A 15,511-nucleotide genomic window follows, 5' to 3' on the forward strand; every position below is an offset into this window, starting at 1 on the left:
AACCATAAATAAAATAAAACTAAAATTTTGGATTTATTGTATGTTTATTTATTTGAAATATCAGTTTGTATGCTGCGGTTCTCTATAATTTATTTCAATTATCCATAATGATTTAGTATTATCTGAACCTTCTTTGTTGGTATTATGGTGTTAAATACAGATCTTGAGCATCGTTAATATTGCTTAACTTTTCCGTTTTCATGTTAGATGCCTTGCTAAATGTGCATTTTTATTTCATACAAACTACGTAATTTCCGTACGTTATGAAGATGCTGAGTTGATTGTATCTTTGTTTGAAGAGTAGATGCGTTTACTTATTTTGGTTTTGATTTTAGATGCTGATGTAGTTTTATGCTATAAATATTTAGCTACGTTCAATTCTGCTTAATATTTAGAGAACATTAAATTTTGAAGATTTTATTTCCTAAATATTCCAATGATTTGCTACAAATCCAACAGATGAACGTATGAGGTTTAATTCTTAGCCTAAAACTTTATTATTAATGTATATGTGTTTCAACTCCATGAAATTCCGCTCGTAACTACTTACTAAGAAATGTTAAAATAAATATTTTACGTTAATGTGTAAATTTAAATACAATATATATTTATTGCAAATTGCTTTGTAAATTTAATATAATTTTGTCCTTATGTTGATTTTTGTAGATTTAATTTATTTAAACGTTGTGAAGGGGTACAAAGTGTGACGTTCAGGCTACGCTTAACTAACAACAAAATTCACATATAACAACAATAAAATGAAAATGTTACAAAAAATATATATCCTTCAATTAGTTTATGGTGTATGGTAAAAATACAATGTAAATATAGAGACTTTTTGTTTCGTTCGTGTGTACTATTCATTTAACATTTTGTGCTGCTTCAACGGTTTCCCATATAAATAAGTTCCCCTGACACAAGGAGGGAAAAATCAAAAATTATTTCGATGCAGGTAAGTTGGATTCGACAAAATTCGTTTCAAGTGTGGGTGATTTTAAAGGTTTCGAACTCACAGCATGGTCAACAATCACACGAACTTATCTATATATCCTTGCAGTTCTTACAATCAATAATTATATCTGCAAGGGTACACAAACATCTGTTTAAGATAGACGTACGATCATATTGACCATTATACTGTTTGGGGATCGTTTGAGGAGTAAATATACAGAATGCTGTTTGTCAACAGAATGGCCAACACTTACATATAATTTCCTAACGTTTTGCTTTTGCTCCTAGCTTATGCTCAAATAAATAGATCATAAATAAATTAAATTACAATTTTGTAAATACATAAAATATTTGGCATTTAATTTCGCGAAGCTCTACAAATTGAATGGTATTCGATTTTAGCACAACATTTTGCACAAGGTTCAGAAGTGATTTGAAAATATATTTTCGGCTGGGTCTTTGGATGGCAATGCGTTTTAACCAGAACAAAAATCTGTCAATCATTCTCATTCTTGTGGAATGCTATAATCATATGTTACATCATACGTCTATATGATTTCATATCTCTTTCTTTTGGCATTGTGTTAGCATACAAAAATGGCAACATCAAAAAAAAAAAGTAATCGATTCAAAAGTCTTATGGGAGGAAACAAATCGTAAGAGAAATGTACATGATTTCTTTTTTACATTTTCCCATTTGTTTTTGGCATTTAACATTATACTTTTGTGCTTATGCTTTGATCTATATATTTAATATATAGTATGTATCTATGAATTCAAAATTGTTTCGCTAGGCTAAGTATTATGGAGCTGCTTATGTTGTTCGTACATATATGAAGTTTACTGTCTGTGTTTTTTGTGGTAGAAATATTCTGTTAAAAAAGAGTTTTATGTTTTTGCTCTCCTGGCATATCAAGTTCATATATAAAGTCGCTTCTGAGGCTCCTGTGGATTGTGCTTTAAAAACGTTTTACAAATTCCAAATGGTTGCCTCATCTCTAATACAATTGCTCATCTGTCTCGTGTTGTTTTCGCTTGTCTTGTTGTTAAAAGTACTACAAAAGTGTGTTGTTTCTGTCGTCAGTAGTGTTGTTAAAGTATTGACCAGGGAACATCGTACATTATCTCGCTAGCCTTCGCTGCTAAATGCTTTTCCCCATTCGCACGTCTTCAGTGATAACGCTCGCTATGCATCCGTTTCGATTTGGTTTGTTAGTACTTCTCATCGTCCGTAATTTCCCTATGGGAATTCTGTAATTCTCAGGCCTTGTAGTGCTGATTCCTCACCGCGCAGCAGAGGCTCAGGGCGAAAGTCAGGGACAGCAGCTCCAGCAGAATGACAGCGGCGGTGACGGCGAAAATGGTGACCCAGTTCTCGTAGATGATTTCAATCAGCTTGTCCACGCAGCCCTGCAAGAGACGTTTAATATGAAACTCATTAATCGGTTTGTGTAAAAGTCAGCTCGATTTTCATTCAGTTTGTTTACAGCTCGCAATCTCTGGATCTACTACCCAACCAGACTGGCAGACAGAAGTTTGAGATGCGTGTTGAATATCAATATTAATTAATACGTTTTTATCGTCTCAGCATTGGCGGGCGTGAATGTTTATTAACCCAATGCTTTCAGACCGCAGAAAAAAAGGATTATTAGTTTTTATGGCCAGGCGGCGATAGCGATCGGTAGGCCAAGAAATTATGATTCGGGCACACCTATCAATTGAGTTTTGATGATTTTTTGGAAATTCACTGAATCGAAAAACGATCTTTTCTGGTAAAATTCATATGACTCACGGAATCGAAAAACTCTTTGGTTGGTCATTGGCATTACCTGCTGATAAATGGCGTTGTTCAATGGGCCACCAAATTTCAGGCGTCTGGACAGCTCACACTCATTATCCTTTAGATTATCCTTGCAGCAGGACTCGGGTATGTTATAGAAGACATTCATGGAAGACACGGCGATCTCCACAATATTTGTGCGATCCACATTATTAAACCGACTCGTGGCCCAATCTCCAGGTCCATCGGCGCCGCAGCATTTCAACTGAAACAGATCAGGAAAGTTCGCATAAATCGTTTTTCCGACGACGTGGTGGGTATGTCCAAGTACTTACATTCTTTTGCAGCGTATCAAAGGTGACGGTGCGCGAACTCATCGTGGACTGGCCGTACTCCTCCTGGACTGACGACTTGACAGCCGCCCGCACGATGTCATCCAGCTTGTCTTTGTTGTGGAAGGCCCATGCTCCGGCTGCAATTTGTGCCACCATCACGATGAGTATGACACAGAAGAACTGCAAGAGAATTTCAGATTTATGAATGACGGAGTCCGGCCCGTGGGCGTTGAGTAAATAAACTGGTTGCGATTTAAGACAGATATGTTTGCACTCGCAATAAGGAACTCCAATTAAGTGCAACTTTTGTTTTCTTTACATCATTTATATGTATAAGATATACTTTCTGTTATATATATTTAATAAGTACTTTAAATGGCAATACTATTGGATAAATTTTCTGTATTCACAGTCCAATTTAGTTAGGTATAAAATTATTTTGGCAAGTGCATCGTTTTGCCAAACTGCCAAGACATTGTGGGCGAACCTCCGTTGCAATCATATGAGCGGAACCGTGTGGGCCACACATTTGCATGCATTTTAATTGGAATTCCCAGACACTGGTTATGATATTACTTTTCACTTACCGAAACCAGCAGACATTGCGACTCACGACAGACTCCGCAACAGCCAAAGAATGCGCCCAATGTGATCAGTATGCCGATGGCGAGGAAAACATACAGGGCTATGTGATAATGATTGTAGTTCTGTGTCATCGACAGCATAAATGTGGGATCCGTCAGCATCCAAACGGAGGTCACCACGATGGTCAGTCCGATGAGCTGCAAGCGAAAAGAATACAAAATATAGTAGAGCATTACCTATTTTTACACATTTTCGCTGTAATTCTCAAATTGTTGCATCCATCTCACGCTGGGCACACGCGTCAATGACGCCATCTGGCGGCAAGGCGGCAATTAAAGTGGGAGACTGCCCCGCCCAGTTTCGCCTTGCTTTAAACTTCTATAGTTTCATACATATGATGTCAGCTTAGTTGGACGCAGACTATATACATAGCAACTGCTGTTGCGCTTCTTTTAATTTAATTAAAGGCAGTAAACAGAAACCAAGTACAAATTACAATTTTCCCCATTCCATTCAATTTGTTAAAAAAAAAATCAGTAATTCTATCCAGTATACAGATTCAAAGGCAGCTTTTTGAGCTCCGAACTTTCAAAACCCGATAAGAAAAGGCCCATTAAGTTTGAAAATCAATGATGCGATAAAATTTGGTTTAAAGTTAAATTTTGGCCTTCATCGCCAAGACATACTGTATGTATATACATATAGAAGTGGCAAGACATTGATCCCAAGCGAGAATATGAGAATTGCGAGCTCGTGTTATCTCACTTCTCGGGTTATCAGCAAACGAAATATGAACTTTTCTTTGGATTTCCGCTAAAAGAATTCCGGTAATGTATTTCTTCTTAAATTTTCCTACCCAGATATTAAACACTAAACTTGCTATTGCCAATCCATCCACCAGAAAAATGTTGTTCCGCTCGTGCAATGAGTAAGAGAATCTAATATAGAGGTAATGACTTAATGGGTTGGTCGAGGTGTCTATGCAAGTTCATTAATTATTCAGCAAAATTATTCATCGCAGGGAAATTGAGTGTGCGATGAGAGCTAATCAAGAGATGTAAACAAGTGCACATATTACATGGGAAATATGTAAATTTAGAACCACTTAAGAACCGATGGCTAACTGAGAAGCATTTCCAAATACAAAACACTTCTTATCTCGTATTTTTTCTCAGCCCGCAAGCTTTTGTAATTGCCAAGAGCATCAGTGCTTTCCGATAAGATTACGCAGTGGATCTCGCAATAAGCAAATATCTATTTAACTTAAAGATACAGCAAAATATAAGATACAGTTTTTGGCGCCCAGGAAAAACGGATGAAAAAGCATGAGGAAGTCTCGTAAATTTCATGAAAATCTTATGAAATATAAGAGAAGCGGAGACCGGCTTTTATGTGGGTGGTCCACGAAAGAGAGAGCTGCCATAAAGTGAGCGAGACAAAAAGTGTGCCACAAAGTGCACGATATGCTGGCCCTAAAGTTCATGAATGTGCATGTGTGCAGCTAACGGAAAAACTACTCATGGAAACGTAATACAATGTTGCCCCATTCGAGGGCAGTTTATTGAGTAAGTACATTGTAACCAGAAGCCCTTGTTTGCATAGATTTTACTTATTTTTCCAGGTCAGGTTTTCGGGTATGGATCAGTAACATAATCTTGAATTTGTTCATGTGTTGAATTAAAAAAAAAAATGTTTCTGAAGAAGAGGTTTATTCCTAGAGCTCTTATAAAGTATGTGTATGTATATACTACTTTGGATAAACCTCAATTCCCTTATCCTTTTAGGGAACAAAAGTTGACCTCGTTTTGAATCAGTCCCATTATCCCTGAACGAACTGAATCCACGCCTTGTTTGTAGCTCTGTTTGTTGGAATTTTTACGATTCCCCGAACGTTTTCACACACATATATTTTTACACATCTGACACTATGTCGCGTGTCCAGGACAAACAAACAAAAATCCTGCCGAATGGGCCAATAAATGTACAGAGTCCTTCGTTGACCCAGTTTTCAGAGCCGAGGCGTCGAAAGCGGAAAACGAGAGAGCATTTTACTGCTGCTAAATTGCAAAAAAAAAAATAAAATGGGGCCAAAAGGCAGCTGGGCTTGCATTGCATGTCCAGTCACAGTTTTGTCCCACAATTAACCGCATCGATGGCAAATCGCAGCCAACAGCCATCATGCATCAGCCATAAGCTGAAAATACAAACTGAAAAATGAATGAAGCGCCACTCATGAATAATTGAGTGAAAAATAGCACAGCGAATTAAGTATGTAGATGTGACATGTCACAGCGAATTGAAAATAGATACAGGCCAGCTTCGTTACTTGGAGAAATATTTTTAAATATTATTTTATTCACAGCAAAAGATTACATTTTTTTCAGGAATTTAAGAATTCTGCACTATGGAAGTCTGACTGTGCTGAAATAAATGGTTTTTTTAGTGGGTGGACAGGATAGGATTGTCAGATGGTCGACCGAATATTTGGAAATCTTTCAGTTTTGGTCACTGTCAACTTCAATGACGACAGCGCCGGCCGTTTAGCATTTTAGACGCTTATGGCATAGGCCTCCCCCAGCATCTTGGATGTGGGATATCGGCCCCATTGGAGCGTCAGCGTCCTCAGAGATCGTGGCGTTTGATCACGATGCCCCACGGCGACGATGAAAATGGAAATGTTTGGAAATCGATGCACAGTGGAGAGCGAGATTCAAAACTAATCGGACAGTGGTCATTTTTTGCGAAGTTATATAAAAATACTATTATTAAATTTATTATGGCTTTGTGGGGTAATTGATAACATGCCCTGGCTAAGAATAGCCTCAAAACAATGTATAAAAAGTCTTATATAAAATAATATCTGACGCACTTTCATCCATAAATCGCTCTAAAAATAGTTCAAACGATTAGTGAAACGAACTGCATCACAAACACATCACAATTTCTATCGCTCATTGTTCCTCCACTGAAATCAAACACACCACTGTGCATCCAACAACAACAACGATGAATACTAAAACATCACAGATCAAGGAACATTACACAGAAACCAATTATTGGATATAATCTTATTGGGATCGGTTAATTTTAATTTTTTTTACATGACATATATACAATAAACGAAAAATAATTGAAAGGTATTCGAAAGTTTCCAAACACGAAACTTGGCTAGGCATCAGTATTTTCTTTCTGTGTACAACAACGAAAAACTGAACGGACGCGTAAGTTTGTGTTGTTCCTCGCCCGTATTCGAAAATAGCTTTTGACTAATAAATACTATAGACAGAAATCGAAAAAAGGCAGCAACAATCAACAAACGAACGAAAAAAAAATTAGAAATCAGCCCGCATAAGAATCAAAATTTTAAATTTGTTGCCCAAAGGAAAAGCGAAACTGATTTCGCAAGCCGCGGAAGACAAGAGGAAACCCCAAGAAAAACTCAAGGAAACTCAAAACAAACGCAAACAATCGCTGTGGCAGATAGTAATTGAATGGAAACAATTGAAAGCCTAACGAGGCTATGTTGAAAGTCGAAAATTGCGTAAAACAACAAGCAGATAAGTTGGCCAAAGAAAGTAAAACCCTTTTTTTTGGGGTGAGGAGAGGTCCTTTTTTACCGAATTAAGCCAACCGAAGTTTGTAAAAATATCAACGGCACGTATACGTTATAAAAATAATAAAACAAAAAAAGAGAGACAGGAAGAGACAGAAGCAAAAGAAAAACAACTGAACAAACATGTGGAGGGAAAAGAAAACAGTGGGAGGTGGGAATGGAGATGCTTAAATGTTTATCTGTCTGTGTGTGTGTGTGTCCCCTCCCACAACGGAACTTCTATTGTTTTTATGCGGGAGTACGAGCAGAGCGGTAGGGAGTGCGAGCGGGAGATGGAGAGATACAGTGATGTCGCTTTTAAAAGCCAGTTGAAGTTTTGAAGTTATAAATGGTAGAAAATAATTTAAAGTCAAATAGTTCATAACAAACAAAACCGATTTGTTTAATTTCAAAAAGAAAAACCCTTCTATTAATGTTTTTAATTAACCGCGTACTTGAATATTTATATAATCTTGTCCATTTAATGTTTTTAAGCCCGCTCATTAAAAAAAAAATATTTAAGTTAATATATTATTATATTTATTTTATTATTTATTTATTTATATTTTTTACTTCCTTTTCGATTAAATATTTCAAGCCGTACTTAAATAAGTTTCAACTTATGTTTTGGGCACCTCTGGGATCGAGAGAGTGGAAAGAGGGACTGAAAGAGCGGTAGGACTCCAAAGAGCGTGCGCACGGCTCCTCCCTCCGCCCGCGCGCCAAGCGTGAGAAAGAGGGGCGTAGGGAATACACAACACACACACATTCGCTCACGCAACACCCACACACACGCGCGCGAAAAGGAGGTCCGTGTGTTCCAGTTGTTGTTGTGATGGGAGAGAACCGAATCTCGCATTGTTGTTGTTGCTGCTGCTGCTGGAATCTACATACCCAGAATAAAATGTTTATAAGGACCATCAGATATTTGACGCACGAACAGCAGCCGTTGAGACCCATGGCGCGGATTGATATTCTTAAATAGGTAACTCCTTAAAAAGTAGCTGCAATTTAACTGGTTTTTCAACCACTTGGAGATGCTCTTTTTCCAAGGAACCCCGAACTGCAGTGTCGCCTGCACTTTTCGACCTTTTGCACTTTTTCAAAACACCCGCTCGATTGTACTATATTTTTCAAATTTTTTTAAAATTTCCCGTGCTAAAATCCACCGATTTGAGCCACTGTTTGCGCGATTGGCCGTTGCACCCGATTTGTTTTAAAAATTTTATTTGTGCATCGAGGCGTCCGTCCAACGTAAAATTCTTGTATCAGTGCGACCATTAGCTCGGCCGTTCAAATATACCAGCGGGTATAGAAAGGCTAAAAACCGAAAAGTGGTGACCCTTAGAAGATACCAAAGAAGTGGTTGAATAACTTTGATGAGGCTTAGCATGGCTTGCAACCTGCTTGGATTTGCAGCCTATACGCAAACCAAAGTGGCCTATCGATATTTTGGATAAGTTCTATTGCCAATTTTCCCAATAAAATAAAAACTTCACTTGAATGTTAAAAGTAATTTAGTTTCAGTGTTTACATAATGTTCAAATAACCTTTTGATTGTTATTATGAAAGTTAAAAATTAAAAATTTAGATATTCTAACTAACTATTATCCCCAATGTTTCAGCTATAATCACCATATTTAAAGTAGATTTCATTTTAAAGTATAAATTTGTGGTTGTTTACATTATTTTAACATGTCTATTTAATTATTACTATGAAAGTGGGTAATTGAAAATTAGGATATTCCAGGTTTTTGATTTACTTTGGCTATGATTTTCCCAAAATATTTAAATCTGTAAATGTAAACAGTTTGAAATGTGACCTTAATAGTTCATGCTTTGTTCATTCTTCTGCGAAACGGTCACACTGTTCGCGCAGGCGAAAATGGCCTAAAGCGTGAAATGTTTAATTCGTTGTTGTTTCTCCTCCGCAATAGTTACTAATAGAAACAAATGCAAAATGGCTGTCTAACGTTTAAGTGCAGCGACCGCCGAAGATCGTGGAAATATGCATGAAAAGCGGCTCGCAGGCAAATGAAAGGCGCGTGAAAATGTAGCAGACACCTTTTTATCGCGAAAACGAACATCGGTGCAAAGGGAAAAACAAAAACCAAGGAAAATACAGCCAAACGCGAATGTGAATGTGAAGGCAAAGTAAGCGAAAAGTCCCCCAACTTTTTTGGGGAGTATCGAGTGCACCACATACGTTTTTCAATATATATTTCGATTGCATTGAAATCAGAAACATGACAATTTCCCCCCTTCCCTTATTGCTGTTGTTGTTGTTGTCGGCTTGTTGCAAGTTTGTGTGAGTGTGTCTTGTAATTTTGTTACGCAGTGGAGCGAAGTTGGAGTTTTGTGGAATGGAAATGGAATGAAGTGGAACGAAGTGGAGTGTAACCAAACACGAAATGGAAAAACGAGGAAAAAACCTTAAAGCGCAGCCTAAGCTTTAGTCGTACTGAAAATTTCTCAAGCGCTGCAAGCCAGTCTTTGCCAAAGTAAAGCCCCTACCTCCCCCCCCCTCTTTTTGCATAATAAACGAAAAACGTTGCGCCCACTTTACGCACTTGTTTTTATGCTTTCCGCGTTCAGTGCACTTAAAAACTTAATTGGTTCCCCCGTCGGCGGTGCTAATGTAGCGCATTTCACTGTTTTCAACGTAAATATAATTATATTAGCAAACGTTTACAAGCAAGATTGGATTAGTAATATGTAGTAGCTTGCTAGAAATCCTAATAAAAATGTGAATAATAATATATACGGTTTCATTTAATATTTTGAAAAGTTTTAATAGAAAAAAGTACAGCTTTTCTAAAAGCTACCCTTATATTGTGTTTCTTTCTCACGAAATAAACTACTGTGTAGAAGGTAGCGGTAAATATTTATGTTTAAAGTCCACTCTCTTCTATGTTAGAGGTATACCCCTCGCCCCTTGGCCACTGCGAATGCTGTATCTTCGCCAATTTCACTTTCACATTCGTCGTGGGCAGTTACAGCGAAGCCAATTGCTTGGTACTTCTTTTATTTTGTTTTTGTTCCCCACTTTGGGGCGTTTCAAATTAGAAAGTGTTTGCGTGTGTGTGTGCGCATATGTAAGTTTATGCGTGAGTGATGCGAGCGGCGTTTTCTCAATGATTTTGGCTAATTATGTAGCTCATTTTCGATAACCGCTTTAAACTGTGAAAATTGTGTCAACTTTGGATACTGTAACTTTACACCCGCCACATAATTTCATTTTAATTAGCGCTCGTTAACAGTTTTCCATCTCCCCTCTCCATTTTGTCGCCCTCTTGAAATTGCAATGTGTGGGAAACTTAATTTGTTGCATCTAGGAGGTGAAAGAGGGAGATAGAAACTGTGGGAGACGAGAAAAATTAAATGAACAACACTAATTCAAATGCAAAATGAAATGTACAGACACAGATACAGTTGTGTAACAATTGTTAATTAATTAACAGAAACTTTTAAACTCAATTTTTGAAAGACATGAATATTGAATTCTATATCAGGATTATTTAAAGCACTAAGCAAAGCGTAGTTAAAATGGATTAAACCTGTTTTCAAATATAAAATGAGAAGAAATGTGGGTTATTTGGGCTCAAACAAGTTTTAATTAACCTGTAAAAATACGTGACATTTTGTATATTTCTTGATTTCGGAGCTTTAAAGAATCCCTATAAATTTGGCCATCGCTTCATTTATACATTATTACATACATATGTACATATGTACGAATTTCAATCATTTACATTCCGCACACAAACATGAAAAGAGACACCAATACACATGCACCTACATTTGCCAACAGTCAACATAAATTAGTGCGAGCAACGGCACTTGGCAACATGCAACAATAGCAACAAAAGCGACATGATTGAAGCAACAACAACACCGACCAAGGAAGTTGCCAACTGTCCCGCTTTGTCTCTCTTATTGTCATTCGCAACTATCCCGCTCTGTCTCCCTATTGTCATTAGCGAGTTAGCAGAGCGCCGCTCTAATAACAGCGCCTTTACATTTCCATTTGCCAAGTGCAACAACCCTGCGTGGGTGTATGAGTGCGTTGTGTGTGTGAAAATACTATAGAATTGGTGGCAATAACAATGGAAAACTGGCATCGTGGAAAACTGGGTAACGCTTTTATAATTTATTCCAATTTTAACTGCTTTTTACGGCCTTCTTCTTGTCTGTTAATTGTTGTTATTGCTGCCTGTAAATCCCATGCGGACAATCTGTTATTTTCTCACACCGGTTGTTGTTATTATAATTTCCCTACACAGAAAACAAAACGTGTTCAATTTAAAAAAAAACGTTTCTTATTGTTTTAGAGATATCTATTTGTGAAATATGGAAATTTATGATGAACGTTTTTGATAATTATTTTAATAAAATTAACTTTCAAAATGATGTGGTATAATATTTTTCTCTGTTTCTTCACTCAATGTCTAGAAAGGAAAGGTGCATTTGTAGCTTTAAATAAGAAATGGGGAAATAAAATATAATTTCTATATATAGACAGAGTCCATACATGTGTATGTTTATATGATATGTCTGGACGCGTTTTTACCGCTATTTTTAAAAGTGTAAAGGTAAACATTCTTCCAAAAACAACATTGCGTTTTCCGCAGTTTCTGAGTTTTATTTTCATTACATAGTTTATTGCCTTGAAATAGGGGGTCAGTTACAGGAGTGTGATATATTCATTAATATTTAAAAAAAAAAAGCTATAATAAACAAATTAAAAATGCAGGAATGACATTTGCAGTTTATGAATGTCATATATAAACATTTATTAGTTTTCTATCCATTAGTTTAAATGATGTTCAATTTATAAGCGTATACAAATTTCTCATTTTAAGATATGTATCTTGTGGATACAATAAATGTGCACATAGCCCTGCTGCATGTCTCAAGTTTCTTAAGATCAAGTACTTTCTGGTGCTTAAAATGAATTTCGGGCTGCTGACGATTCTAAATTGTACTTCACTTTTTAGAGTGTGTATGGCGTTCTAATTTGCTTTCATTACCTAATTCGTGAGGCGCGTGAAAGTTGACCCCAAGGTTTCCGCGCTCGACTTAAGGCGACATCGTGGAAAATAAACCTTGGGAGTGAGTGTGTGCTCCGAATAGCCTAATCGCAGTTGTCCAAATAACCTGAAGAAGGTAAAAAAGTATACGGGGTTACGTGCGATAAGGTCGGCAAACAAAATACTTATCGTTAAATCAATATGCCTAACCAAAATACTTTTCATTTCAGTTTGGATTGAAGCGGTGCAGCTGACATAAGAACGCGATAAATCCAGCGCAGGACGACCGATAAGCGAAGAAGCCAGCCGACTGGCGACTACAAGTGATATCTGAAACTATATCTGCGATATAGATTGAAGTCGCATCCGGAGGAACCGGAGCGAGCATGTCGCACGGTGGAGCCGGTGGCGGTCTGGGAGCTCAAACTGTTGGAGCCGGCCAACTTGGAGGCGGTGCAGCGGCAGCTGGCGGTGGAGAATACCGCGAACTCCACTGGACGGTCTCAAGCGTAATGGACTCGTCTCGGGTCTCTACCTGCCTCATATCGATGCTGCTGATAGTCTACGGCAGCTTTCGCTCCTTAAACATCGAGCAGGAGGCCCGCGAGCGGGAGCAGAAGAAGCGAAATGAATCGATGACCAATCTTCTTACCGGCGAGCCCGTCGAGAAGGAACCAAGTATGTGTGAAATGGATCTAAAAGCATAAGGAATGTTTTATAAGTTTCAGATCTGTATTTCACAGCGGATAAATTCGCCACTCTGGACACGATGCATGCCCTCTGTTTGCCCCTCGGAGCTTCCATCTCACTGCTCATCATGTTCTTCTTCTTCGACTCGATGCAGCTGCTCTTCGCCGTCTGCACAGCGAGTAAGTGTGGTTAAATTATATATATTTCTACCCGTTTATCTGCTTATGGTTTCCTTCAAAAATATTTAATAAAAGGGATCCACACAATGCAGTAACGCAGTCACAAGCTACTCTTCGAATCACATTCAAGCTTTTTAATTATAAATTTATGCGCTGATAAACTCATACTTCTTTTAATTTTCAACTCGAAAGCGATAAAAGCCATCAGAACCATTCAGCTTGCATACTTATTCAAAACATGACGAATTTTTTGCTTTATTCAATAATTTGAAATCTCTCTCCACAGTTATAGCCACCGTGGCGCTGGCCTTTCTGCTGCTGCCCATGTGCCAGTACATCATCAGGCCATGCACAGATGGAAAGCGATTCTCCTTCGGATTCTGCGGTCGCTTCACAGCCGCGGAGCTCTTCAGCTTTACGCTTTCGGTATCGATTGTGTGCATATGGGTGCTCACTGGCCACTGGCTGCTAATGGATGGTAAGAAACGATGTGAAAAAGTACGAAAGAGTTTCCTGTAACAAAGTTTTACCCCTTTTTTTTATAGCAATGGGCATGGGCCTGTGTGTGGCATTCATAGCGTTTGTGCGTCTGCCCAGCTTGAAGGTGTCCACGCTGCTGTTGACCGGCCTGCTCATCTACGACGTCTTCTGGGTATTCCTCTCCTCGTACATCTTCAGCACCAACGTGATGGTCAAGGTGGCGACGCGACCCGCCGATAATCCCGTGGGCATCGTGGCCAGAAAGTTGCATCTGGGTGGCATTGTGCGGGACACACCAAAGCTGAATCTGCCCGGAAAGCTTGTTTTTCCCAGCCTGCACAATACCGGTCACTTCTCTATGCTGGGCCTGGGTGATGTGGTGATGCCGGGCCTGTTGCTGTGCTTCGTCTTGCGGTATGATGCGTACAAGAAGGCGCAGGGCGTCACATCGGATCCCACATTGTCACCACCCAGAGGAGTTGGCTCCCGGTTGACATACTTTCATTGTTCCTTATTGGGGTAAGTTGTTGAATAAATGGAATGTTTGAGTATACGAAAAATTGCTTACTTATAAAAATATATATAAATACTAATTTCCATTACATTGCAGTTATTTCTTGGGCCTGCTAACGGCGACGGTCAGCTCCGAGGTCTTTAAGGCGGCCCAGCCGGCGCTGCTGTATCTAGTGCCCTTTACGTTATTGCCGCTCTTGCTGATGGCGTATCTGAAGGTATACTCCATGCTCGAATAGTTCCGAATTTGGTCGATATCTGTAATGTTTTGTTACTTGTTGCAGGGCGACCTGCGGCGCATGTGGAGCGAGCCGTTTATCGCGCAACAACCATCAAAACAACTGGAAGTCTGAGTGTACTCTATCTAAAAGCAAAGAAAAACAAAAAACCAACAGCATACAATGTGAAGAACACACACACATAAGATCTAATACTAACGTTTGTCTCTTAAATAACGTATTGAGTATGTATTTTTTAACTCAACTTAACTAAGTTTCGTTTTAAGTTAGGTGATCCTCGTTTTCATAGTGAAATAAAAGCAAAAACCGAGTAATTATAGTTTTTAGCCTAAGCGGAAAGGTTTTATATATTCACATATATATATACTTCATACGAGAGTTCATTCAAATTGGCTTTAATGTCTCCAATCATGCAGATAACTAGCGAGTAGAACAAAGGTCAAGCGAAATATTAGTTACTAACTAATAGGCATTACTAATAACTCTGTAAACCATAGCGAAAAGACTAGCAAGAAGACAGTTTGAGATTCGAATTTCAATCATACATCATCCACTCGAAATCTGTTCCGGGCAGTACGTTCTGTAAATACTTAAGTTATGTGTAATAATAACAAACCACCATGCAACAAATAATAGTTAGTAAGCTCGCCTTCATACACATTTAATCGAGATCCGTTTCCGTTTCACACGCTCATTTCCGTCCTTCGATTTTTTCGTTTTGTCACCCAATGTTTCCCACACATCTTCACAACCATAATGATGTTTTGCCAAAATGCATGTGTTCGTTGCAAACAATAAATCAATTAATAATGCTAGACGACAACTGTTGCACTGCGTGTGTTTCACAAAATTAAGTTTCAAGAATTTTAATTATTTACTATTAACGCAGCTAAAAATAAATAAATACTGTATGCATATGGAAACGATAGTTACATATTAATTTTAAGTAAATGCAATTTCGAAACGTATAGAAACAATAAAAATGTGAGATTTAAAACAACATTGCCTATAAGCGTTTTTTACAAAAATTGGAAGCATGTACGCTTTTTGTAATGTAGTAGGTAGATCTTTTTTGAAACCTTACATTTAAATGTTGGCGCCAAAATATTCCTAAGTTTCCCACCATTTTGCTTACCA

General features: G+C 38.1%; 2 protein-coding genes across 9 annotated transcripts; one reads left to right on the forward strand and one right to left on the reverse strand.

Moving 5' to 3' along the window:
- Nucleotides 1-21: 21 nt before the first annotated feature.
- Tsp96F (Tetraspanin 96F) lies at nt 22-8,549 on the reverse strand. 3 transcript variants are annotated; one of them, NM_079776.3, is made up of 5 exons: nt 8,138-8,549; nt 3,654-3,848; nt 3,067-3,246; nt 2,781-2,996; nt 656-2,361 (listed from the first exon to the last, which is right to left on the reverse strand). In NM_079776.3, exons 1-5 carry the CDS (start codon nt 8,201-8,203, stop codon nt 2,212-2,214), a joined length of 807 nt encoding a protein of 268 aa, NP_524500.1. In that variant the 5' UTR covers nt 8,204-8,549; the 3' UTR covers nt 656-2,211. The 3 variants fall into 2 exon arrangements, with proteins under 3 accessions (NP_001262977.1, NP_524500.1, NP_001262976.1); NM_001276048.2 differs by having other exon boundaries at nt 22-2,361.
- Nucleotides 8,550-9,105: 556 nt separating this feature from the next.
- Nucleotides 9,106-15,352, forward strand: SppL (Signal peptide peptidase-like). Of its 6 annotated transcripts, none has more exons than NM_001170269.2 (8): nt 9,106-9,397; nt 12,241-12,441; nt 12,504-12,951; nt 13,002-13,142; nt 13,429-13,620; nt 13,688-14,141; nt 14,233-14,353; nt 14,420-15,352. In NM_001170269.2, the coding sequence occupies exons 3-8, from the start codon at nt 12,660-12,662 to the stop codon at nt 14,486-14,488; spliced, it is 1,269 nt and encodes a 422-aa protein (NP_001163740.1). In that variant the 5' UTR covers nt 9,106-9,397; nt 12,241-12,441; nt 12,504-12,659; the 3' UTR covers nt 14,489-15,352. The 6 variants fall into 6 exon arrangements, with proteins under 6 accessions (NP_001163740.1, NP_001287535.1, NP_733123.1 ...); NM_001300606.1 differs by lacking the exon at nt 12,241-12,441 and adding an exon at nt 11,224-11,377 and having other exon boundaries at nt 13,017-13,142; nt 14,420-15,193; NM_170244.2 differs by having other exon boundaries at nt 13,017-13,142; nt 14,420-14,686.
- Nucleotides 15,353-15,511: the final 159 nt, after the last annotated feature.

The sequence above is a fragment of the Drosophila melanogaster genome, chromosome 3R (genome assembly GCF_000001215.4).
Source record: "Drosophila melanogaster chromosome 3R".
NCBI classification, from domain to species: Eukaryota; Metazoa; Arthropoda; class Insecta; order Diptera; family Drosophilidae; genus Drosophila; species Drosophila melanogaster.

What these genes read in the sequence shown, in the direction of transcription:
- Tsp96F (NM_001276048.2), bottom strand. Translation starts at nt 8,203, where the DNA reads ATGGGTCTCAACGGCTGCTGTTCGTGCGTCAAATATCTGATGGTCCTT. An exon ending in TTGATACGCTGCAAAAGAAT is followed by an intron (nt 2,997 to 3,066) that starts GTAAGTACTTGG and finishes GATCTGTTTCAG; the next exon opens with TTGAAATGCTGCGGCGCCGA. An exon ending in ACAACGCCATTTATCAGCAG is followed by an intron (nt 2,362 to 2,780) that starts GTAATGCCAATG and finishes CGTCTCTTGCAG; the next exon opens with GGCTGCGTGGACAAGCTGAT.
- SppL (NM_001170269.2), top strand. Translation starts at nt 12,660, where the DNA reads ATGTCGCACGGTGGAGCCGGTGGCGGTCTGGGAGCTCAAACTGTTGGA. An exon ending in CTTCGCCGTCTGCACAGCGA is followed by an intron (nt 13,143 to 13,428) that starts GTAAGTGTGGTT and finishes CTCTCTCCACAG; the next exon opens with TTATAGCCACCGTGGCGCTG. An exon ending in TGCTGATGGCGTATCTGAAG is followed by an intron (nt 14,354 to 14,419) that starts GTATACTCCATG and finishes TACTTGTTGCAG; the next exon opens with GGCGACCTGCGGCGCATGTG.